Source organism: Tiliqua scincoides, chromosome 4, assembly GCF_035046505.1.
Source record: "Tiliqua scincoides isolate rTilSci1 chromosome 4, rTilSci1.hap2, whole genome shotgun sequence".
NCBI classification, from domain to species: Eukaryota; Metazoa; Chordata; class Lepidosauria; order Squamata; family Scincidae; genus Tiliqua; species Tiliqua scincoides.
In genome coordinates, this window is record NC_089824.1 from 39922918 (window position 1) to 39949785 (window position 26868).

The following is a 26868-nucleotide window of genomic DNA, read 5'->3' on the forward strand; positions in this document are numbered from 1 at the left end:
GGCACCTCACAGGGCAGCAGCACTTTTCAAAGGACTCCAGTGGGGAGGCTCTGCCTCACCTGTCTCCCCTGCTTCCCCACCCACCGCACGTCCCTGCTTCTGTGCCCACCAATGCATGACGCTCTAGCAGAAGCATCCCTACACCCCTCTCCCGCGCATGGACACATCTGCCTTCTTAGACCGTCCCCTTGGGGAAGTGGCTTTGTGAATTCGACTGCGCGTCTCTTCAGAGGTCCACGACATGAACCTCAGCGACACTCAGTCAACAGATACGCAACACCGGCGTGCCCCTTCCCCAGCCTGCCTCCAGCAGCTCACGCGACTGCGAGATGAGGTGAGCGCTCGTGACGTCACACAGAACCCTCAGGTGCGTTCGAGCATCTCCGCCCCCCGCAGTCCTGTTCTGATGGCGGACACGTCTCGGTATCCGTCTCCATAGCAACGCGTCTCTCCTCTCTAAAGGCTGCAGCGGCGGCTCTTCCGTGCACTTTTCCGTCTGTCCTCGCGCGCTGAGGCCACGTGCCCTTAAAGGGGCCACGGTGCAGGGTCTCGAAACTCGGTGGGGAGGAGGGAGGGAGACGGTGTGGAGAGAACAGCTGCGGTCTAGCCGTCTCCATAGAAACGGATGCTTAGGACGTGAGTTGACTTCTGGGGGGACGGCAAAGTGGCCTCTCTGCAGGGACGGAGCCAGTGTTTGGGGGGACCATGAGCGCTACTAACTCCAGAGCCCAGGTAGACCTGGGCTCCTGCCCAGAATTGAAGCCATTGCAGCCCCCCTCTGGAGCCACCTCTTCCAGGCAGGTAGACCTGGGCTCCTTCCCACATGTAGAGCCCAGATCTACCTGCTGGGTAGACCTAGGCTCCCGTTCCAGCCACCCTCTGCAGCCCTCTTCTAGGCAGGTAAACCTGGGCTCCCATCCAGTCTTGGAGCCCAGATCCACCTGCCAGGTAGACCTGGGCTCCTAGTTGAGCTTATGGTCTCCCTAGCCGAAGTTTTCCTGGGTGGGTAGGCCTGGGCAGATCTACCTGCCGGGTTCCCAGTGGGTGTCCACCTAGGCCCAACTTTGCTCCCCACTGACACGGCAGTTGGGGGGGGGCACACACCCATGGCTTTCTCTTGGATCTGCCCATTCCTCTCTCTGTAGGTCATTGGAACAAAGGGCAAAATTCTCTCTCGGGAGGAGGAGAAGCAGCCGCTGGACTCCAGAGAGACCAAAGTGTGGTGAAGAAGACCAAAGGCAGGCTGGACTTGCAAGCTTGGCATGTGTGCAAAGCCTATCTTCTAGGACAGGGATCCAATGGCGTTGCTAATGAAAGTGTAGTCTGGTGCCGAGTGCAAAATGATGCCCCAGAAGTGACTTCACACCCAGGGCCCAATCCTAACCAATTTTCCAGTGCTGGTGCTGCTATGCCAATGGGGTATGCATTGCTTCCTGTGTTGGGGAGGCAGTCACAGAGGCCTCCTCAGGGTATGGCAACATTTGTTCCCTTACCTCAGAGCTGCACTGGTGCTGGAAAATTGGATAGGATGGGGCCCCCAGGCGTTTAAAAAAGTGAAAAATGGAGCAGTGGCATAGCTAAGGCATCTGCTACCTGGGGGCAAAGAAGTTTTTCTAGCCCCTCCCCCCACGATTAAATCAAATTTAATTTATGAAGTAAATAAATAAAATGTTTTCTGGTTAATTGGCCAAAACTTTTGATAGAATACAAATATTCCAGCATGGTTGGTTTCACTACATTCAGCATTACGTTGCCTTTCCAATGACATGACGGTATTATTTGTACATACCAAGATTTTGGCCACTAGTGTCAAGCTCAGCTTGTTGCCTAAAGCTTGTTGCCTGGTGCAGCTGCTACCCCCTGAAACCACTTCGCTATACCACTGCAGGGGTCTCCAAATTTTTCAATAGGAGGGCCACACTATTTTTCACATATTTGCAGGCCTAAAAAAAATTACTTTAATAAATGAATGAATGAAATTTAAATGAATGAGGGCCCAATCCTAACCAGCTTTCCAACACTGATGCAGCCATACCAAAGGGTGTGCACTGCATCCTTCAGTTGGTAGGCAGTCACGGAGACCTCCTCAAGGTAAAGGGACATTTGTTCCCTTACCTCGGGGTTGCATTGTGGTTGCATCAATGCTGGAAAATTGTATAGGATTAGGCTCTGAATTAGTTTTACTTGGATATTTTTGTAATCAGCATGATATGATTTAGAACTAAAGAGAAATGTGACAATTACAAAGAAACAATGCTGTGCTGAAACTGAGAAATTATATATAAGGAGTAAAAATGTCAGACATTAGCAAATGCTCCGACACAAAAGAAAAAACAAGTTGCTGTGGGTCAGATAAAATCCTGTGGCAGGCTGGATGTGGCCCCTGGGCCATAGTTTGGAGATCCCTGTTCTAGGATTACATATACACACAAAGAAATGAGGACCACGTGGTTTCCATGTTGCAAGCAGGCTGCAGGCTGCTCAGCATGCAAGCCCTCCTTCCCTTCCCTCTCTTCCCTGGGTTCCAACCCCTGAAATGACAGTGGCTGTCAGATGAGGCTTGCATGAGAGAGAGGGTCAATTCAGCCAAGGTCCTTGGAAGCCTCCTTTATTTTGCCTTTAAAATCTGATTCCCCGACCTCCTTTCCATGTGATTCGAGCAGTTGCCTGCAAACATAGCCCATCTTATCTAGTGTGGAACTGGCCTTCTGGCCCAAACACCAAGTGTCTCAAGTCTGCGCCGGCAAAATAGCCAGTGCAGACTTGAGGAGCCTTAATGCAGGGCTTGGGGCTTTCCCTGTGGGAAGGGGACAAAAGTTCCTTTCCTCCAAGGAGACCTCCAGCTGTTCCCAACACCCACTGGATACAGCAGTAGTCATTTTGGTGGTGCTGCCCCAGTGGGCTCCAGGAAGGTTAGGATTGGGCTGTTAATCAGTTAGATTTAATGCATTGATTCCCAAACTTTTTTGACTGGCAGCTCCCTTGACCTACTGGGCCATTGGCTGCGGCTCCTCATTAGGGCTACAACCCTATAGGGTGGCTGGTTTTTCAAGATGATTCCATGACTCCTCTGGCTGGTTTCCATGGCTCCCCTGAGAGTCACAGCTCACAGTTTGGGAACCACTGGATTTACTGGATTAAAAACCATTGAGTTAAAAAGTTACCCTCACTTAACATAGTGTTGGTTTAAAATAAAAATTAGTTTTAAAATAATTATTAAAAACTGGACAAGTACTTTAAAAACACAGGTGACAGGGATCATCTGAGCCAAGGCATGCCTTTCTTGCATGCACAGGAAAGAATGGTACAGTAGTTCTAAGGCCCAAAGTACATGTTATGTAAAGAAGGTGCATGGCCTAAATCTGCTTAAGTTTTTCTAGGCTAAATGTCAACCATGGGGTTCAAGACCATAATGGGAAAGAGTCTTGAATCATTTGCCCCCACAGTGGTCCTGATGAGGATTACCCATGTACACAGTTACTATTTGGCCTCAGGAAGAAAGCTTCCATTGGCTGCAGGTTAGCCCAGAAAAATGAAGCATGTTAGGGCTGTGTTCATTAATGGAGTGAGTGATGCAGCCTTAAGATGGTGCTTCCTTCAATACCTGTGCATCTTCTGAAAACAGTATGTTTTATTCCTCAAAATCACTGGTTTTATTAATATGCAAATTTATGCAGATTCAGGGCCCAGTCCTATCCAACCTTCTAGTTCTGGTGTAGCCACAATGCAGCTTCATGGTAAGGGAACACATCTTCCCATACCTTAAGAAGGCCCCAGTGACTGCCTCTCCACGATAGGATGCAGTGCACCAGCACTGGAAAATTGGATAGGATTGGGCTCCCAATCCATTAACACATGTATGATTAATCAAATACTTTTTAAATTGGGCGTCAGTCCTACTTTCAGGAAAACAGGATCAGGCAGAATAGTGCACAATAGAAAGATTGGGATAACAAATATTACCATGTATATTGTATTTATAAGAAAAATTAAGAAGCTGGAAGTGAACAGCTGGAGGAAGTGAAGAAGCTGGAGGAACAGACTTATATGGGAAAAATCCCATTCTGCAAAAAATATTACATAGAAATAAGAAACGAATGTCAGTTGAAGTATATGATAATGTAATGATATTGTTTAAGATGGCATTTTATAACTTACATTTATTTTATTTTAAAACTTTAGGTGATAAAACAAGAATACTGTATTTACCTACCAAATTGAGTAGAAAATTGGATTTATTGCAGCAATTATGGTTCGACTAACGTTGGAGCTAATTGCTAAAAGCCTCAATCAGAAGAATCGCAGAGATGAGTCCTTGGCCCAGCACATGAGGAAAACAACTCATCTCAAGTTATCTAATAAAAATATAGATATAATTGTAAGAATACTGTATTTGAAATACAACTACTTTCAGTTGAATTTTAGACAGACTTTTGTTTTAATGCATGCTTTCTTTGTTAATAGAGGACAAAGGAAGCATGGGAGGTGAATGGATTTTTTTTAAACACTTGCTTGAAGTTGCAAGAAAGGGATCATATATCTAGTCAAATCTCTATATTCTGAGATAATCTGCACTTCTGATACAATTGCCAGCAGAAAACTTGGGCTGGGATCCAAAGAGCTAGGTGTGCTCAAGGGCTTGGGCAGGCCTGGTAAGATTTTTGCCATTTTTTTTTCTTTGAATAGCAGCCCCCCCCCCCCCCGTGTCATATCAGAAAGTGCCTGGGAATTTTTCTCAATTTCAGAAATCGTTCGCTATGTGATACAGGGAGCTGCTGCTCAGAAAATGTAAGCTTACTGCCTCTTTGGGCATTGGAACTAGTTGTGCAGTTCCATGGCTGGAATCCAAAGTAAATTAAATATAATGTTAATGCATTGGACAGTTATGAATAAATTTGCTAAGGATAGCATGTTATCAGAACTGTCAGGTTTAGGACAACATAATGTTTACAGAAATGTTACAAGCAGTGTAACAGGAGGTGAAAAGCTGTATCTGAAAAAATTGGAACGCTCAAGCGATTGCTTATGAGTAAACTTTAAGAGTAACATTTTAATTCTTTCTCTTAGGATGATCTCTCTTTGTGTAAAAACCTTAATGTCCTTTATTTGTATGATAACCAAATTAGACAAATACATAACTTGGACTTTGCTTCAAACCTAAGACATCTGTACTTGCAGAACAATTGCATTTCAAGAATTGAAAATCTGTCATCACTAATAAAACTGGAAAAATTGTAAGTACAAAATTTCTGATTTTTCTCATTTTTGTATTCATTTATGCCTCTAGAAATACAAAAATAAAGTAAAAGTATGTAATTTCTAAAACAAAAATATATTACATTGGCTACATAGCAGTTCCACTCACATGTTGTGTAAATCCTAGCGCATGAGCAAGTCCAATAACACAATCCTATGTAGATTTACTCAGAAGTAAGTTCCACTGAATGGAATTAGGCTTACTTCCAGGAAAGAGTCTTGGAGCTTTACAGTGCAATCCTATCCATGTCTACTCTGAAGTAGGTCCCATTATGTTTAATTGACTTACACTCAAGTATAAGATTGAAGTCTTTTTCTAGCATTTTTTGGTCTCATTTATTTCAGTGAGAGAGTTAAGCATGTGTTGAAATTAATGTGACTCTAAAGTGCTTCACTTTGGCTAGATTGTGCCTTGGGGTGGAAACAGATGATATCTGAAACATGCCTTTTCAAATTTTATTTTTGTATTAAAATTTATGTACAGGTTATATACACTTACCTATGTAATTGTACACTGCATATTACAATAAATATAAATTGGCATATGTAATGTCCTATATTGCATATTATAATTACTTGCTTTCAAAGATTCTAATTTTGTTTGACTGGCCTCCTAATTCTAAACACATGCTTGATAGGAAGCCTTATTAGCTTCAATTTCCTGGTAAATGTTTTTAGGAGTGGGATAATAGTTTAATTCATTGTTTGCAGTTCTTCAGTAAGATACTATAATTATTATACAGTACTGGTTTTTCTTTCAGAAATGTGTGAATATCTTTTTAACAAATCATACGAGTAAAATATCTCTTATATTGTTCTCTTAAGGTATCTGGGTGGCAATTATATCACTGTTGTGGAGGGCTTAGAGAATTTAGAAGAACTGAGAGAATTACATATTGAAAGCCAGCAGCTTCCCCTAGGAGAAAAGCTCTTGTTTGACCCAAGAAGTCTTCATTCACTGGCAGTAAGAACACAGAATTTGGATGACATCTGGTGATGGATGTTGATTGTTAAAAAAAATCAAAACAGGAATTATTTCAAATGTTCACTTAACTTCCCATTTATCAAAGGGTTTTACTTCCATAAGACTTACAAACTGTGAAGGGTTGATTTTTCTTCTGCATTTTTAACAACATTTTAAAGATTTGGAGTGACCCATAGTAGTAAATATTAGAAATCTTTTGTTTTGTTTTCACAGTAAGTTCTAGTAAATTCTTGTGTTGCATATACTTCCTGTTAGGTAATAGGATAATAACTAGAATAGAATTTGAGAACCCCAGTGCTAAGCATCCTTACTTGGCATTGAGCTTTTACTCAGTAGGGCATACTTCCAGGTATACCCTGCTTAAACAAAGTCCTATTTTACTTTCTTTATTCTTAAGAAATGAATGGGGAATATGCTGTAAAGAAACATGATTTCAAAGCCTTGGGCATGTGGTAGGTGCGTGGTTGTTTGGATCCTAGCTGTAATATTTTTAAATACTGTACTTGAAATTGCCGATTCTTGTTTTCACTATAGTTATCCTAGAATATTGATCATTACATTTTCTTTATTGGGGAAGAGCTAGCTTATAATATGCTTTTCCTGCTTTGCACACGAAATGTACAGCTAACTGGCACACTGTAGTAATCTAAATTTTTCATTAGAGAATCAATCAAGTTTAGAACTATTCTAACCCATCGGTGTTTCCTGTTGATTACTCTATGCTGTGTTTTCCAAAGGCTTCACATTATAGCAAATACAAAAGACAGAGTGGAACAAGAGGAGGTTTTGGGGGGCAAACTTCACAAATTAGGAATTACCACAGTACATTGTACAACTTAACCTTGTGGGACCTAGCTGATTTGTCTAACTTTTTGTATGAAGATTTAAAGTTAATACTTTCCTGCCTCTATTGCACCCTTCAAGGCTGAAGCTGTAAATAAAATATAGGTTAAGGTCTTTATTTTCTTCACAGGCTTCTCTTCTTTATGGCCATTTTACTACTGCTCTTTCAGTGTAAAGAACGCTAAAAGTTATTAAAGATTTCAAATCAACTGCTTTAAAATGAGATAAGAGTTCCAGTTGTGCTACACAGTGCTCTGCATCTTTGCATAGATGTAAGGAACTAGGGCCCAGTCCTATCCAACTTTCCACTACCAGTGCAACCACAATGCAGCCCTGAGGTAAGGGCACAAACATTCCCTTACCTTGAGGAGGCCCCTGTGACTGCCTCCCTACCACAGGATGCAGCACATGTCCCATTGGTACAGCTGCACCGGCACTGGAAAATTGGATAGGATTGGACCCCTAGTCAGGTGTGTCTCTAAACATACAACAGGGCCAGATAGGTGGGTTGTTTGTTTTCTAAATAGCAGCCTGGGCAGGAGAGGAAGCAGGTGGAATGTTGGGGGAGGGGGGGGTAATAGTGCTTTAGGAATTTGTCCCTGGTACAGTTTTTCCTCTGATTGCAGCCCCCCCTCCAGATTCAGCCAAGCTTACTCCCATGTAAATGTACCTAGGATTCCAGCTCTTTTTCTTTTAAAATGTTTGGTCTGTGTCATTGCAGAAGTCTTTATCAGTTCTGAATATCAGCAATAACAATATTGATGAAGTGAGTGATTTGGCAGTTCTGGAAAATCTCTTCCATCTCATAGCTGTTGACAATCAACTTAACCACGTAAAGGTAATAAAAATAACATAGGAATGGATAAATAATGTAGCAGAAATTGAGGTCATCAATAGGCATGATAAATATATTTTAAAAGTTAGTCAACTTCTGACTTTATTTTATTAAAAATATCATTTACTTGAATTATTTGTTTGGATGAGGCAATTGAAATGCAATATATGTGTTAATATACAGGAAACTTATTCCTTGGACTTAGGGACCAATCCTGAACATTGCATGCTGGCTCACTGCTGGCTTGTAGTGGCACGAACATGCGGTAAGGCACAACTGCAGCACAGCACACCTGCAGCACTCACCACCCACCCAGCGCAGGCACTGATTCAGCGTACGCCCCTGCTAAGCCAGTGCTGGGCAGAGGACGGATGACCACCACCTAGTGCTCCAGGTGAGCGCTGAGTGTCAGAGAGGTGAGTGGGAGGGTAGGCATTGCAGGGTGGGGGAAGGCAGGGGAAAGGTGTGGTGGGGAATAGAGTGGGGGGGGGGAAGATGGCAGCAGCCTTGCTGCCATATCCTGACTCCCTTCTGGGCTCAGGAGACCTGATACAGGTCTCTTCGAATGTGCGCCTTGATAGTGAGTGCAGATCTGAGGAGACCCATCGGGGCTGCTTGGGGTTTGTACAGGGTAAGCGCATGTAAGCTACCTTACTCTGAGTAACCCCGGTGGTGCTTCCCAGCCCCTTGGGATGGTACGGTAGCCATTTCAGCACCGTGGCAATCCTGGGCCCTGGGAAGCTCAGGATTGGGCTGCCCAGTCGTTGTAGTCTATTTACCATAGGGTTTTTAACATTGTTAATCACCATTTAAAATTTATTTTTTAAATTCAGTATGTGTACAGAAACATTTTTTGTACCCATTAAAGGTTGCTGGGAGGGATGAAAAGTGCAACAACCAGCACCTTAGGATGTGCATATGGTGTTTCTGCTCCATGTACAGTCCACCAAGCAGGTGACTGGCACTGTGAGACAGCTTTTATAACATATAACAATATTTATAACAAGTGTGTCTTTGTGGAAGACTTGGGGCCCAATCCTAATATAATTTTGCAGTGATGATGCAGCTGTAATGCAGCCCCAAGGGGAGGGAACAAACCTGCCCCCCCCCACACACACACACTGCAGGATGTGCATGTCCTGTTTGCAAGGTTGCATCAGCACTGGAAAGTTGGATAGAACTGGACCCTTCATCCTAAGAACATAAGAAAAACCTGACTGGATCAGGCCAAAAGCCCATCTAGTCCAGCTTCCTGTATCTCAGTGGCCCACCAGATGCCTCAGGGAGCACACACAAGACAACAAGAGACCTGCATCCTGGTGCCCTCCCTCGCTTCTGGCATTCTGAGGTAAAGGGATTCTGGATCCTTTCTCTCTCCACTCCTCAATATGCCCTTGCAATGTCCGCAGGACCAGTAGTTTCTATTTAAATAAATAGGAATTGCTTTTTAAGGCTGTAATTGTATACACACTTTTCTGGAAGTAAGCTCCATTTAATGATGCTTACTTATGAGTATACCTATATAGGATTACTCTGTAAGTTGTGTGTATGGGACCAGGTTCTTAGATTTGTAAACCCCCCCCCCCCCAAAAAAAAATGACATTATATAAACTCAAACCCTCCCCTCATGTCCTCATGTATAGAGCTGAGTGGGGAGAAATATAATTCAAACTGACCCTCAATTTCTCATTTCTGTTCAGCTTCTGCATATTTAATAGAATGTTCCCATAATTTTATACAAAATATAGCTAGAGAAAACTTTTGAAACTCTCTTCAACCTGAAATTTATAAGATGATAAAAACAATTCCTCTTAATTTTGGTTTTCATTCCTCTTAATACTGCAGAGTACCTTATTTTGAAAAGAATTTGACCTAATGTGTAAATTTTTAAATAGAAAAATAGAGGTATCAACCTATTAAAGTAGTTCTTTGATCCTAAACACATTTTCAATAGTCAAGAACTTCCAGTTGAGTTTGCCAAGCCCAAAGTATGCAAAAATGGTATGTATGTAAAGTTTTCTTCTGTGAGGCAAACACTATGCATACCAAGTGGCTACACTATACATACCAATTCATATTTGTCCGTGAATGGGGTATTTCCATAGCATATGCAAGAATAGAAAGACCCTTCGTGTACTGGATTATGACATATAGGTTGAAGTTGTAATGCTTGTAGTATCTGTGGGTTTATAAGTTCTCTTTATGCTGGAAGGACTTGTGCTGGTTCTGTGTTCTGAGAATATGGTTATAAATCTTTAATTTATTCAACCTTTGGCCATTATTGATTATGACAGCAGGATTTCAAAAAGATGAATTCCTTCACTTCACAATTCAGTCAGGAACAACAGAAAAAAATATAGATTTTCTGAAATAGATAATGGCAGACCGTCAGAATGATGACAAATTGCTGTCTACAGATGTAGTTAGGGCACTTGAGCTAGACACAGCCGATAAAAATTGGAGCACACTGGTCAAACGCAGCTTCTTAAATGACCATCATTAATTGGGAAGAAGGCTACAGCCAGTACTACAGATGTCATCGGAGGCTTTCAACCCCTGTGTGCCTAGAATATAATTTGCTCTTTAGTATTTTGTAGCAGACCTCTAAGTGATAGCATGACATGATCATTTATCAAACAGAGACTGCCCAAAAAAGTGTCTAGTCCCTTTAGTACAGCTTATTGAAAGCCTGGCAAGTGAAAGCACTTTATTAGAGACAGGAAGGCAATGAACAACTAGAGCGTATCCAAAGGGTAATCATATTTCAACATGGGATTAGTACATTCTTATATAAACATACACTGGCGTGAGCATGTTCTGGATCATTTATCAACTGAGTAATAGTCAACAAAAATCTACAAAATTGTGTAGGTACATTCATCAAATTTTAGCTGTATACTTTGCAAAGTTTTTTAAAATTATGTACTCTTATATTTTCAAAATTATTTTAGTTTTTGAAGTATATTTTGTTTCTTTCTTACAAAATATGGTATGTCATCTGTATAAATGATGCTCAAAAAAGGTCTCTGCTCCAAGGAATTTACTATCTACAAGTAAATAGTAAGGTTCTCTTAAGGTATCTTAAGATTTCTCTTAGTAAGGTCTGGTGTAGCTTTGCTTCACTGGATCCAATAGTAAGGTTGAATAGTAAGGTTGAATAGTAAGGTTGAATAGTAAGGTTCTCTTAAGGTATCTTAAGAAAGGCGAGGATAGCAAGCAGCTAACATTAACCAGTGCAGTTACACATACTTAGGCTTTGTTTCACTTTTGGAAATAAAATGCCAGATTATCCAAATATGCAATTGGAGCCTTAACATTCAAAAGATATGATTGCCACAGCAGCAATATTGGATCAACATAGCTTATAAATACCAATGAAAACTTTTCTTTGTTGCTAATGTTGCGGAAGTGGAATGTTCATATAGATCATTCCCTTTTAAGACATCACGGTAGGAAAGCTTTTTCTTTTTTTCTTGCTCTCTGCTGCTCATGTTTTCTTTTTCTACATATCTTTCTGCTCAAAACGTACATGCCATTTTACCTTGCTTATATATTGTAGTTATATAAAAATAGCAGGTTTGACCTAAGTCACATTGCCCTGACCCAGTGGTGTCACAAGGGGGTGCAGGTGTGTGTACCGCACCAGGTGACACTCTTGGTGGGGTTGACACAACTATGGCCAAAATTGTGAAAATTTTGGTATTTAGGAATAATAACATCATATTATATATCAGGGGTGTCCAAATATTTTGGCAGGAGGACCACATCATCTCTCTGACACTGTCGGGGGCCAGGAAAAAAGGAATTAATTTGCATATAAAATTTGAATAAATTTACATAAATGAATTTATTAGAGATGGAACTTATATGAATGAATGAAGGTCTTGCAGTAGCTCAAGGCCTATAAAAGGTCTTGCATAAAGCAAGGTCAGCCTTTCCTTCGCTGCCACTGCTGCAACACAGACATGAAACAGCAAGTAGTGGAGGGAGCCCTCATCCCACAGCTCAGATGAGAGGTTGCACAGTCATCCTCACACTGAGAGCAGTTGCTTTGGGCCAGCACAGGCTCCAGCAAGTCTCTGGAGGGCCAGAGGCTCATTGAAGACTGGGGCGGGCTGGATTGGGAGCCCCTGAGGGCCGCAAGTGGCCCGCAGGCTGGGGTTTGCGCACCCCTGTTATATATCATTAAATAGGTAATTTAATGCAGAATGCAATAAAACAAACTGTGTTTGAATATCTGTATTCTATCAAAGATTATGACCAATTAATCAGAAAAATAAAACACAACTGCCTTATGTAACAAAAAGTGGATTTCTTTAACTCAAAACTGACCAATGAGACTGATTGTTCCAAGACAATGAGGTCTTGTTATGACACAGCAAGGAACCAATAAGGTGTTAGTATGAGTCAGCTCTCATTTCCATGTACTAGAACTCTTATTCAGTTGTGTGACACCCAATCATGAGCTCCCGTGGCATACGGCTGTAGCGGCACCGAAAATGGCTGCCGCTGCATCCTACTCACCAGCGGCAGCACCTTGGGAGAAGGGGACTTTTGTCTTCTCCCAGGTAAGGGAGTAGCTCCACAATGGGACTACTTGATTCACCACTGACCAGAAGGTTAGCGGTGAAGTAAGAGCGTTAGTGTCGGGCACCGAGCCCCATACGAACACTCTGGATCCAGTGAAGCAAAGCTACACCAGACCTGTCTCCCTCTCTCCCCACTCCCTCCCCCTGGCAAGACTCCCACCCACCCTCTCCCCGCCTTCCTGTCACACCTCCTCTCCACCCACCCCCGCTTTCTTCTCCACGGCTCAGCGGTCCGTGTGACCGCCAAGCAGTGGAGGCTGGGTGCCCGGCCGGCGCTAGCCCAGTGGCAGCCAATGCTGGGCTAGCACGTCTGCTCACCCGGCAGTAAACCTCGCAAACATGCCTTACGGCACAGTGCTTTTGCAACAGTGTGTGCTGGTGATAAGCCGGCACGTCAAGTCCAGGAATGGTCTCTGGGTGTCCTCAAGTTAGCCACTGGTTTTTTGTTGGTTACTGGTTCATTGCGTGACCTGTACTGTTATATATTAAATAAATAAAATTAATGGGGGTTACACCAACTCCAGTAATGCCATTGCATTTAAGCTATGTGTATGATATTGTAATTTAATCTGTATGGCCTGGTATGGAGGAGGTCCATCAGGAGGTCCCTGGGGGTGACACAGGGCCCAATCCTATCCAACTTTCCAGTGCTAGTGCAGCCACAGTGCAGTCCTGAGTTAAGTGAACAAATATTTCCTCACCTTAAGGAGATATCTGTGTCTGCTCTGCCACCACAGAATGCAGTGCGTAACCCATTGGCATGGCTGCATCAGCTCTGGAAAGTTGGATGGGATTGGGCCCACACTGAGCTCTTGTACTTGGTGACACAAACCCTAGTGGCACCTCTGCCCTGACCACTCACAGATGTGGAAGGAAATTTTTACTTACTGAATTCTATAATTGAGAGAATAATTACAAAGCTCTCTGGGCATGATTCATCTCCTTTTTTTGTCCATTCTCTTGGATATGCAGCTCTGCAAGCATGCAAAAGGATTTTCTGCTGACAACCCCCTTCCCATGAGTACATACTTCTGTGCTTATTTACATATATATGCATAGAAGAGGGATTTTGTATACTGAAAAATGCCATAGAGATGATTCCTAAAAAAACTCTCATACAATTTTTTAGAAATTATTTTCAGCATGATCTTGAAGTATTATGGCTGAAATCCAGAGATCTGCATTTGAAGTGGCTGTTTATTTCAAACTTGAAGATAGTTACATGGCATATATATTCTCTTTTATAAATAGAAGCCCATAATAAAAATAAAACTATTTGGACACATATTTTCCTCAAGATCTTACATGGATGTGTAGCTAAACAAGTGGTGTTTGTACTTCCATTTATGTTGCTCTGGATTCTGACCCATATTTCATACTTAACCTTTACAGTAGAAGGTGACTACACAGAAAGTTGGTCAAAATCATGAATTAGACAATTAGAATGCAACTTTTTTTTTGCTTTATGAGTAAAGCATGTTTGTTTCTTAATTTAACATGTATGATTATTCCTTCATGTTACTGGAGTTAGTAAAGATACCTGTGTGTGTAACAGTTTGGAAAGCTTAATCGAATATATAGAATTACAAATAAGTTTAGTTATACTGCCAAATAAGCAAAAATATTCATGTTCTTTTCTCTGGTATTTGCAGGACTTGGAGTTTGTTGTGAGTGTATGGTTCAAACTGAGCAAATTAGAGCTGAATGGGAATCCTGTTTGCCACAAACCAAAATACCGAGACAGAGTTATATTACAGTCAAAAACTCTTGGTAAAATAATATACCTTCAGAGCTCTTTATTTTTATAAGAAGTTGATTCATTAAACCATTAAACTAAACTTTAAATTCATTAAAGCATAGTTAGAACAAAGTTCCTATGAACAGAAATAATGCTAACATAAATACCAAATAAAGGGTGTTTTTAATGGTGTTTTTTTTTGCAGGGGGGTTATTTTACCACAGCATTTTGACTAACAACTCAACCCACCTTGTAAATAGGTCCACAAAAGTGACTGACTCACAACAGTTATTTCTAGCCTACCTGCCCACAAAAGAGGGTAGCTCCTCCAGAGTAGATGAGTAATTTTCATGCTGCATATGACTAATACATATACCTATGTTAACCATTTGTAGCTGAAAATATCATCCCAGTTCTACCTAAATCCCTGCATGGCGATGCATCAACACTGATGTGGCTTCTACTGCATCCCATGTGGAATTTTCGACTGCTTGAGGTCTCCTCGGGGTAAGGAGACATTTATCTCCTTGACCCTGGGTAAGCCCCAGCAACTGCTGTGGGACAACCCGCACCTGTACCCACTGGCATATCTAGAGGAGGGTGTCGTAAATTTAGGTGGGTTGGGGTGCTCAGAGTTATTGGTTCTCTAACCCTAAAGCCCTCAAGGCCCCCCGTCCAGTAGTACTGCCACCACCCTGTATGTGCCAGTGCCTCAGTCCAGCGACACTGAGACCCTCTAGGCTTAACTCTATCCCTTGCAGGCACTGAGCTCTTTCTCCAATTAAAGCTCCAGTCCTCAAGTTACTAGACCTCAGTGAATACTTGGTAGCTTGCTGAACAGTTAGGAAGGATTCTGAACCTTTGTCCCCAACAGACAATGAAACAACTTGGTAAAAGAGATTTTAGTTTATTAAGTACATAAGGTTACATGAGGCAGCAAATGCTAGAGGCACAAACATCTAGGAAACATATCAGCAATAAAATAATAGCTAGCTGGCTATCTCTATTAATACCTATCTCTCACCTGGGTCAGTTACTCTTGTAGATCTCTTAGCTCCAGGCTACCTGTGAGGCCAGATGCCCATGGTGGATAATGGAGCTCACAGTGTGCAGGATGTTGCACCCAAAAACTCTGCCCAAGAAGAACCAGACACACCCGTTGGGGCACTCATTATTATAGTTCTTATGCTAATAGTACTGAGGTGACTTCATACTTATTTAGACTGTCCAATCAGAAACTTGTAGCCCTCCTAGTTCTTACCACTCCCAACTGGAGATCCATAGCTGCATTCCATTCCGCTTGATCCGTTGCCTCTCAGTCTACTTGAGGTGTTAAACATTCCAATGGGTTGTAATTCTTGTTGTCTGTCCTTTCTGGCCAGCAAAGGAGAGACAACAATCTTTTTGTTTGTTTACTCACATTCTTGCAGCTAGGAACTGCTAGCCACTTCTCCGTTACTGACTTAGTTTGGTTCAGGCTTCACATGCTAACCTAGGCCTAAACTTTACATATTCATGACAGGGGGGCAGCACACTAAGTTTTGCAAGGATCCTCCCTGCAGGCGGCAGCTCCTCCTCCTCCCCTTGGGAGCCATGGGGGGGAACCGGAGGTGAATGGCTCCCAAGGGGAGAGGGAGGAGCCACTTGCATACTGCAGGGAGGCTCCCTGCAAAACTTAGTGCACAGTCCCACCTCTAGATATACCAGTGCCTGTATCTGCTATATCACTGGTGCAAGTCCATGTTGCTCCGTGCAGGCAGATCAGGCCCAGCAATCCTCGCCTTCCCAGTCACGGCATTGTCTCATCCCATCACTGACCCATTCTGCACCCCAGACCTGTTCAGTCCCCTCCAATCACCTGCACTGACTTACCTGCTCCTGCAGTTTGTATCAGCCCACCAGTACTTGCAAGGCTGCTGCAACCTCCTCTCCACACTCATTTGCTGACAGCTGTAAAGCAGCCCCCACTGACATAATGTTAATTATGCTGGCAGGGGAGGGGGATAGGACTGGGCCAAAAATCACCTGCTTTAGAAGATGTATCCTTCCTAGTAACTTGCAGGCAATTATTACTTCCACAGGTGATGAGAAAATTGACTGTTTTATGATGCAGTCCAATCCATGCATGTTTATTCAGAATCAAATCCCACTGTGAATTTAGTAAGGCTTATCTTAGGTAAATGTGCAAAGGAGTGTGTGTTTGTTTGTAATCTGCCTTCCTCCAAGAAGCTTAGAGTGGCAGTTTCTACCTTGTCCCTATACACGTATCAAGCCTATGAAGTATGTTAGGCAGGCACAAAATTACCCAATGAGCTTCATAGCTGAACCGAGATTTCAGTCCAGGTATCCGTACTCTAAGGGTCAAACAAATTATTATCTGTATTAAAAATTATTGTTTTACACATTATTATGCTAACTGGGACTTACATGCTTGAAGTATCTAACATAACTAGCAGACACTAACCTGAGCTCAGAATCTAATCTAATTGGAACTGCCATGGGGAAAGGGGGCAGTTTGTTCACAGTGTGGTCCCAGTCCAGATCCTGCCTTTCATGTCTGCTGTTTACTCCCAAACAAAAAATCCCATTGGTGTTCATTGATCTGGATTAGGACTATCCTGGGGGCACAGGGTTAAAGCCACCCTCCCTGAGGCAATCCTGATCAGACCAGGGACTCAACAGGCATCTTATCTAGTTTGGGCTTTAGCCCTGTTCTTCTGTCTTTACACCCCCTTAGGTCAAACCTACTAGCTCATAATGTGTCAGTATGACATCATAGTTTCTCATTTACTTTTGTGAGTTTATGATAGCATCATTGAGAAAGTGCTAAAAAGCCTACCAGAGGAAAAACAGCTTAACGTTTGCTTTAGTTTCTGTTGTACAAGCAGAGGCTTGCACTACAATTATTGTGACAATTGAATCTATTTAGTAGAATTGCAGCGCAATCCTAACCATCTTTCCAGTGCAGATGCAGCCACCATGCAGCCCTGAGGTGGTAAGGGAACAAACATTACCTAGAGGTAGCCTCCATAACAGCACCCACCCCCCACCACCACAGAATTCAGCACATGCCCTATTCACAACTGCATCAGTGCTGGGAAGTTGGTTAAGATTGGATTGTTAGAAAATGTTAATGCCATGTCAGAGGACAGATGTGCAAACATTACTGAATTCGATCATTTGGATGATCAAGCTCTAAAACTCTGTGGCTGTCATGTACAATGGTTGTTAGATTGCATTGGAGAACGTGTAAATTATTCAGAAGTCTTGTTTCATTGGTCTTGCTTCCTTTGCATTGCACTGGATTATATCTAACAGTCATAATATGCTGTTGTAACACACCAGGTAGAGATGTGGGAATTAACTCTTTTCAGGTGTATTCTTCTCTCTTTTTATATAGAGCTATGACACGTTTACAGGTAGACGTTCTTTTAATCCTCAAATTAATCTTTTCCACCACTATGTAGTAGCAGTTTGTATACCTGCTTTCTATCCAACAAGCAATTGTATCACAGAGACAAAGCGAAACTTGGCTATTGTATAATAGCATGTGGAGATCATGGTGACAAAATTGGTATCTTTACTGTGGCAGTACTAATAGAAAAAGAACAAAAGCCAGAGAGAGCAAAGCTTCTCCACAGCACTGTGTTCCTAATATTGCAATCTTATATACACTTACCTGGGATTAAGTTATGTTGAATGCAGTGGGACTTACTTCAGAAGAGACATGCCAAGGATTGCACTGTGAAATAGTAGAGCCCCACTGAGGAAGTAATTGGCTAATCTAAAGAAACCTAGCAGTTACTGTCTCCCAAAATTGTTCCTCAGAATCTCTTGATGGGAAAGAAATAAAAGAAATGGAAAGACGATTCCTGATGAACTGGAAAGCATCCAGAGATGCCAGACGAAAGAACAGGGCAGAAAGTACACTGAATGAAAATGCATCGTATTCACATTTTGGTATGCAAATTATATTTTTGTGATAATTTACAGAATCGGCATTAAGAGAAAAACATACAGTATTTGGAAGGGGGAAAAGGCAATAGATGATTAATCAAATTCTTTTGCTTTGAAGATTATTGCCTGGAAGTAGTTTTTACTGTAAAGTTGGTTTATTACTTTTTTAGATAGTTCAGTAATGGCGTATGAATGGTTAAATGAACCTTCCCTAACAAATCTTCAAAATATTCTTACAGAAACATTTTTGAAATGAACTTCCATGGTATTAAAGGTTTAAATTGTCTTGTTCTGTGCTATTGAACAGCAAAAACATTTCTCCCGGTGGAAGACCACATATCAGCGATAACAAATTCAGTTTTTCTGTTAACTTACAGCACAGTCCTATCTTGCAGGCTAGGAGGCCTGCACTGTATCCAGTGCAAGATACGGCCCAAAGTGGCTCAGCCAGAGGTAAGGGGAAAATCTTCCCCTAACCCCTAGGTAGGCCACCGCAGCCCCAGTGCTCTGGAGGTGGCATAAGTCAGAGGAGAGCAGAGCAGCTTGCAGCCGCTCCATGCTGCTCGGGGAATGGGGTTGCGATCTGTCATAACTGCCGGGTCCCAGCCCCGCCTCCTGCTTCCCACCCGCCTCTGGGACCACTGTTCGCCTGCTCTACCCCGCCCTGGGATGCATCCCTCCTCCCCATCCCCCAAGACCCTTGCATTCCCTGAGACCCTGAACTCAGCCGACGCAACCCTCCCCATCAGAGTTCAGTTCAGTTCAGTTTTATTATTGTCAACAAACAGCATAAAAATTAACAATACGTTCATAGTATACAACTGAACATACATACGACCCATCACAGCACCCCATCAGAGTTGGTGCAGAGACTGGATTCAGCCTGCGTGGGCCAGCGTCCTTCCCTGCGCCAGCCCAGCTGACTCTAGAGGAGGTGCAGACATGCTTTACTTGCGCCGGCCCAAGTAAAGTACTTGCCCAAGTAAAGTACTTGCTTTACTTGCGTGTGCCCAAGGCACACTCTGGATTGCACCCTTAGTTTTTTAAGGTTTCTCATTACTTACTAATTCATATCAATTTCTACAATTTAACTGAGTCTGACAGTAACAGCAAAGATGTTTTTCTTTCTTTCTCTCTCCATAATTTTTTTTTCTATTTCCAATTTTTATTGAAGATCCTGCTTGGATCATGGTCTTGCAGACGCTGACAGAAAACATGCACATCTGCAATGTTTATAGTAGTTTATTTTTTAAAATGCTATGCTTTCATTTACATGTTCCAATCTATATTTTGTTAAGTCATATTTCAGTGTTGCCTAGGTATTACAGTTTGCAGATGTAACCTTGTTTTAGTTGTTAATGTGGGGCATGTTTTTGAACAGTAAGTGTTCTTATACTTTTGCACCCTACAGATGACTCTGACTTTGAACATCCCCATTTTCCTATTTACTACTTCCCATCGTCTAAAGAAAAATCAAATATTGCTTTCGGGCCTGAGGCACGTAGATCTCACACTAGAGAATCCCAGGTGACAATCCAGGAAGAAAATAGAGCTGCTGAAAAAATCAGGTATGTTCCCTATAAAACATATTTGAAGCTCAAGTTGTCTACAGTAGTGCTTAAAAGGAAGGGAGTGCATAAAAGGAAAACTTCTAAGGAAGTCTTGTAAATTTGAGAAGATGGAACTACAGCATTTAGAAATATGCTATCCTTTTAAAAGGTGCTTTTCTCTGAAGTCAATATTAAAAATAGAAGGCACACTTGTGGCCCAGTCCTAACCTACCTGTATGTATGTATGTATGTATGTATGTATGTATGTATGTATGTATGTATGTATGTCAGTAGAATGTGTATTCTGATGGCATAAACTACTTACGGTTGTCACAAATGCAACAGTGCCAGTCAGTGCACAGGGCCTGGCTAATGCCACAAGTGGCGAGGAGCTGGTTCCACATGAAGATATACTGGACACCTGCCAGTGCAGGTAAACTGGCACAGGGCGTTGAAAGGAAGCGGGGGGGGGGGTTGAATGGAGCAAGGGAGGGTTGAACAGGGAGATGACGGGGGGGGGAGAATAGATCAGTGCTGAGAGGGGGCGGGTTCAGCAGTGGCAGTGTACACCAAATCCTGACCCCATTCCTGGGCAAGATCTGCCTTCATGGATCAACTTGGATTTGCATCAGTGATCAAGCAGGCACAGGTCCAAGTTGACCCATGGCAGCTGCCGGGGGTTACCTGGGGCAAGGGAACTAATGTTCCCTTACCCCAAGGAGGTAACCAATAGCCAAGGGGTGTCCAAACCCCAGCCTGGGGGCCATTTGTGGCCCTCAGGGACACCCAATCCAGCCCATGGGGAGCCCCCAGTCTCCAATGAGCTTCTGGCCCTCCGGAGACTTGCTGGAGCCCGTGCTGGCTCAACACAACTACTCTCAGCATGAGGGCTGATTGTTTGACCTCTCACACAATCTGTGGGCTGAGGGTTCCCTCCGCTGCTTGTTACTTCATGTCTGTGAAGCGGCAGCAAAGGAAAGGCCGGCCTTGCTTTGCGTAAGGTCTTTTATACTTTTATACTTTTTTACGTATATTTTATATGTAAGGTCAGAGAGTTGATGTGACCCTCCTGCCAAAAAGTTTGGACACCCCTGCAGTAGCCAGAAATCGCCCAAATGATACAGCAGAAGCCGTGCAGGTGCCTCTGTGTAGCCACATGGGGATTTGGTTAGGATTGGGCTGTTGAAATGGAACTGTTTCACCTATAGCACAATCCTATACATCAATGGTTCTCACACATTAACTTTTTAGAATGAAAATCTGTTGGGACCCAGCAGAAGTGATGTCATGACTGGGAGTGACATCATCAAGCAGGAAAAATTTTTAACAATCCTGGGCTGCAATCCTACCCAAACTTATCTAGGAGTAAGTCCCATTTACTATCATTGTTAAAGGCATATACATAGTAGCCTGTTAAAAGTACAGATCTGTAACATGTCCCCAAATGTAGTCACACAGCATCTAGTCCAGGGGTGCTCAATAGGTGGATCACGATCTACCGGTAGATCGCGAGGCAAAATGAGTAGATCGCGGAGTGCCGACCCCCCCCCTTGAGGTGTCTATGGGAGGAAACGCCGGGAGTAAGGCCCATTGTACTCAATGGGGCTTACTCCCAGGTAAGTGTGGCTAGGATTGCAGCCTCACAGCCTAATCCTAGGCATGTCTACTCAGGAGTAAGTCCTGTTATACTCAGTGGGGCTCAAGGTAAACCAACATACATTGTACACATAAATGTTATATGTTATGATGGCGCAAACATTGTAAAAAAAACTCTGGTAGATCTCCGAGCCTTGCTGGGTTTCAAAGTAGCTCTCGAGCCAAAAAAGTGTGAGCACCCCTGATCTAGTCTATATTAAAAATAAAATATTGAAATGAATGGTGACCCACCTGAAATTGGTTCACGACCCACCTAGTGGGTCCCAACCCACAGTTTGAGAAACACTGCTATACATGTTTACTCAGAAGTAAGTCCCATTTTGTTCAGTGGAACCTGCTTCTAGGTAGGTGCACACAGGATTGCAGCCCTATTTTGCAGTACACAGCTGTGGCATGCAGGGCATATTGCTTTCTGTTGCTTCTCAAAATAATTCCCGTTTCTGAAGTTGCTCCTTTATCATTTCATAATGTATGACAACATTCTAGTTATGGCTGTGATCTCACATATGTGTTACAGGCAGAAGTGTGTAATGTTGCCTAGCCCATTTAAGACGGAAAATTCGCATTTCATGATGCACGTTTCATGGTCTTGGCACTGTTGCCACTTTAAATCTCCCCCAGCAGTTTCCCCCCACCTCCAGCAGAGATTTAGAAACATGTTTTGAACTTCGGGTAAAAGCTGTCAGGGGTGTGTGTGATTTGGAACAGGAAAACGGATGATAAGGAAAGGGTTAAGTGTGCATACCGTGTGACTACTTCTTGGACTGTTCATCCAGAGGCAGCTTTTCCAGTTTAATGGGCTGACAGGTGCCACAATCCTATCCAACTTTCTAACACCAGTGCAACCTCAATGCAGCCCTAAGGTAAGGAAACAAATGTTCCCTTACCTTGAGGAGGCCTCTGTGACTGCCCCCCCCCCACTGCAGGATGCAGCGCATGCCCCATTGGCATGACTGCATCAGCACTGGAAAGTCGAATAGGATTGAGCTCTGAGTAATGTTATGGACCCTGGATGTAGTGTCTAGTTTGGGCCTTATTCAACGTGTTTTTTAACTGCAGACACTGAAAATAATTCACATGTCAGTGCATCCTTCCAAAGCCAGTAGATAAGCTCATGTGGCAGAAAGCTCATGTGGCAGAAAGTATCTCTCCTAACTGAACAAAGAGGGCCTAAAGTGGGTTTCCCCTTATATTTATCAGGGAGAGAGCATAGTTCCTTTTTACCCCAGTATGCCATCTTTCCCAGTGGCTGTTTGCTGCTGTTTCTTCTGCATCATTATAGAACGATGAGTTCTTTTGGAACAGGGAATCGGAGAAGCAGGGATGAGCCATTGCTGCTTACCTGGCCATCTCCCCACCAGCAGTGATGGCTATTGGGAGAAGCTGCTGTCTTTTCAAAATGGAAAGTGCAAATGAAAAAACAGAACTGGTAGCTGCACTCACTCACCTGCAAGCAGTAATGGTGACCAAGACTAGTCACTTCTATTTGTTCAGCTTGGCCTCTCCTGCTTGGAGTGGTGGCACTGGCTGCTTCTAACAGTGAAACGATAAGGGACCTTGTTCCCATGGGAAAAAAAGCAGTTTGAGGAGAGCAGTTCTGAATGGAAATAACAGGAGAACAGTTGTCGTGTGTGTGTTGCTGTAGATATGATGGTTACACTAGTGTTACAGTCAACCAACTGGGTGATGTCTCTGACATCACTACCAAGAGTACCCCAAGAACCCATTCCCCTTACACTGGTTTGGCCAAAAGTTCCTTTCCCTCTAGAGCAGTGTTTCTCAAACTGTGGGTCAGGACCCAGTAGGTGGGTCACGAGCCAATTTCAGATGGGTCCCCATTCATGGGCAGGAGGTCTGGTCTAGAGGGTAGAGCCTCCATTTGCCTGAAGATTAACATCCACAAGGTCGCCAGTTCGAGGCCACCGGCGCCGTGCGACCTTGAAGCAGCTGGCAAGCTGCAGCTGAGCTGTTCCATCTGCTCGGAGCGTGGGAGGATGGAGGCCAGAATGTTAAACCAGATCGGAGTGTAACAGCTTGAATGTGGTGGTTCTTGAAAGAGAGAACCTTCTTTCAATTTGTAAAAATCCCTGCGTGGATTTAATAAGCCTGCCTGTGTAAACCGCCTTGAATAAAGTCTTGAATAAAGACCAAGAAAGGCGGTATATAAATACTGTATATTATTATTATATTATTTCAATGTTTTATTTTTAATATATTAGACTGGTATGTGACTACATTTGGGGGAATGTTACAGATCTGTACTTTTAACAGGCTACCATGTATATGCTTTTAATAATGATAGTCACTCCTGGATAAGTGTGGGTAGAATTCCAGCCTAGGATTGTTACAGTTTCCTACTTGATAATGTCACTTCTGGTCATGATATCACTTCCAGTGGGTCCTGACAGATTCTCATTCTAAAAAGTGGGTCCCGATGCTAAATGCTTGAGAACCACTGTTCTAGAGGTTATGTACTCAGAACTGGAAAGAGGAATATCCAACAATTAAAGGAAAAGATTCTTTTTCTTCCTACCAAAACAATAGCATGTGCATAGCTTACTTTGACGAGCAATAATAAATTGCTGAGAGAAAATTATCCATCCCCCTGAGAACCTTCATATAGAAAGAGTTTAACTCTAAGCCAAATCCTATTTGCATGATTGTGGGAATAGTTTTGTTGAAGCCTGTGGGAATGTGAACCAAAGTAGAACTTGGTAATTTTTAAAAGTTTGTTTAAATTTATAAAAAAAATCCATAGCTTTTACACCTGTGGTATGATTTAATCTGAAATCTGAAGGTTCAGTTATTAAGTACTTGTGTATTGAGTTCATAAGCTAATTTTGATGTCTATAGCAAGGAAAAATTGCACACATTCGGAACCCTGTTATAAACTGCGTTGGGTATCATTTTGAACAAAGGAAATTGCATTGTTTAATTCAATTGTAGGGCAGCCCACTATGATTAATAATGCTACTTTCTGTGCCCGTTGCACTAAATTATTTTGTGGATATGTTCAATTGTACATGCAGATCAGGTTTTCCACAGCCCCAAACCAGCTTTCTTCGTGCCTTCCAGTGGCTTTGACAGACATATTAGCTAGCAAAGCAAACACTGATTCTGTAGTCTCTGTTGCTCCTGCCCCTTCAGCTGAGCTGTTCATTTTTAAAAAATTATTATTTCTAAAGCAATGCATGTACATTAACAAATTTAAATGTATACTAGTTGTCCCTGCCCTTCCTTTTCTGAAAAAGCAGAATCATATTTTTAAATGCTAAAAAATTGCTTTGAGAAGGAGGTAGGTTAGTGATGTATGCACCATTTTGCATTGTGTACAGCTGACATCTGTGGTAAACATGGACAACCAGTTTCCTCTAAGCTGGAGAGAAGATTGTACACTTAGGGCCCAATCCTATCCAACTTTCTAGTGCTAATGCAGCCATGCCAATAGGACATGTGCTGCATCCTGTGGTGGTGGGGCTGTCATGGACGCCTCCTCAAGATATGGGAATGTTTGTTCCCTTACCCCTGGGCTGCATTGCGGTTACATCAGCATAGGAAAGATGGTTAGGATTGGGCTGTTAATCAGAATGCTGTGCACGTGTCTTTACAGCAAGAGCAAATTATGTACTTCTGTATGCATCCTAACAGGTGTTTGCTCTTTTTTCCCATGCTGTAGCATGTCCAGTTCTAGATACATTATAAATGGGCATGAAATACAATTCTAAAACTGATATAAGAGCCACTGGAAATAGCTTTTCTTGGCATCCAATGTGAAATAAAGGTACCTTTATTCACTGAAAGGCAGTCTCTATAGAAAAAGAGTCAGTCCCAACTAGATACACAAGAGATATGTGGGGAGATGCCACATGGTGGCAGCTGGAGGAGGTACAATACCTTGTGGAATCAGAGATAGGGGATGGACCTGGATCTCAGGATCAGGCCTTTTCCTGACTGAGGAAAAGTTGGCTGACTGAGGTTCTCATTGATGTGTGCTGCACAATTATAAGTCAGAGATGAAAATTGAGCATGAGGGCAATGGATTCCCAGCACTTCTGCCTGGATCCAGTTCAGGCCCAAGTATGACTACTTTTAAGTTAAGCACAATAACTAAAATAAGGCTGCAATCTTATACACACTTTCAGGGAGTAAGTGCCCAATCCTATCCAACTTTCCAGTGCCAGTGCAGCTGCAGTGCAGCCGCAAGGCAAGGGAACAAATGTTCCCTTACCTTATGGAGGCCTCCATAACTACCCTCTCACCACAAGATGCAGTGCATGCCCCATTGGCATAGCTACACCAGGGCTGGAAAGTGGGATAGGATTTGGTCCTAAGTCACACTGAATTCAATAGGATATTAGAACATAAGAACATAAGAACAGCCCCACTGGATCAGGCCATAGGCCCATCTAGTCCAGCTTCCTGTATCTCACAGCGGCCCACCAAATGCCCCAGGGAGCACACCAGATAACAAGAGACCTCATCCTGGTGCCCTCCATTGCATCTGGCATTCTGACATAACCCATTTCTAAAATCAGGAGGTTGCGCATACACATCATGGCTTGTACCCCATAATGGATTTTTCCTCCAGAAACTTGTTCAATCCCCTTTTAAAGGCGTCTAGGCTAGACGCCAGCACCACATCCTGTGGCAAGGAGTTCCACAGACCGACCACACGCTGAGTAAAGAAATATTTTCTTTTGTCTGTCCTAACCCGCCCAACACTCAATTTTAGTGGATGTCCCCTGGTTCTGGTATTATGTGAGAGTGTAAAGAGCATCTCCCTATCCACTCTGTCCATCCCCTGCATAATTTTGTATGTCTCATAATTCTTCTGAGCAAACATGATTAGGACTGTGTTGTCATTTTTTTCTGAATATTTATGTTTATTTCAATTTAGAAAAAGTGATAACTTCACAGTGTTGTTCTTTAATCTAGTACTTTGACAATTAATATGTATATTTACAAGCTATTTTTATTTTGCCTATTTAACAAGTGCTTGCCTTATGGAATGTGTGTTAGTCACCTATATCTAGAATTTGACACTTAAAGCATGGAATATGCACATTTGTATCCATGGACTAAATATTTAAAATATTAGTATACAAATTTATTTTATATTTAAAATAATTTTATAAAAAATTTTTCACTCAGCTATTCAGCCTTGAAAACTTCTCCAACTGTTCAGAAGGAATTGTTTGAACCTCATCTCCTTAGACAAATGCCTCTGTAAACAGACACTGGACAGACAATAGCTTTTTGTATTAACTACAGAACACATGGAATGTTTCAGAGCCAGCTATGAAGAAAAACTGAATCTATTGGGAAGAGCTTTATATTTTAAGTTTCAAATTTTTTTTTTTAAAAACCCTAAGAGATATTTTAAACATTTTTTCACTGCTAACACAAGAAAGTTGCATATTATAAAACCAGTATTTTGTATATAGAATGTATCAAGTTCT

At 42.4% G+C, this 26868-nt stretch overlaps 1 protein-coding gene across 1 annotated transcript; it reads left to right on the top strand.

Annotated features, from left to right (window-relative positions):
• The first annotated feature begins 4249 nt into the window (after positions 1 to 4249).
• Positions 4250 to 26639, top strand: PPP1R42 (protein phosphatase 1 regulatory subunit 42). Its single transcript, XM_066626358.1, has 8 exons — positions 4250 to 4378; positions 5068 to 5234; positions 6082 to 6220; positions 7806 to 7922; positions 14161 to 14278; positions 18075 to 18206; positions 19615 to 19771; positions 26561 to 26639. Exons 1-8 carry the CDS (start codon positions 4250 to 4252, stop codon positions 26637 to 26639), a joined length of 1038 nt encoding a protein of 345 aa, XP_066482455.1.
• Positions 26640 to 26868: the final 229 nt, after the last annotated feature.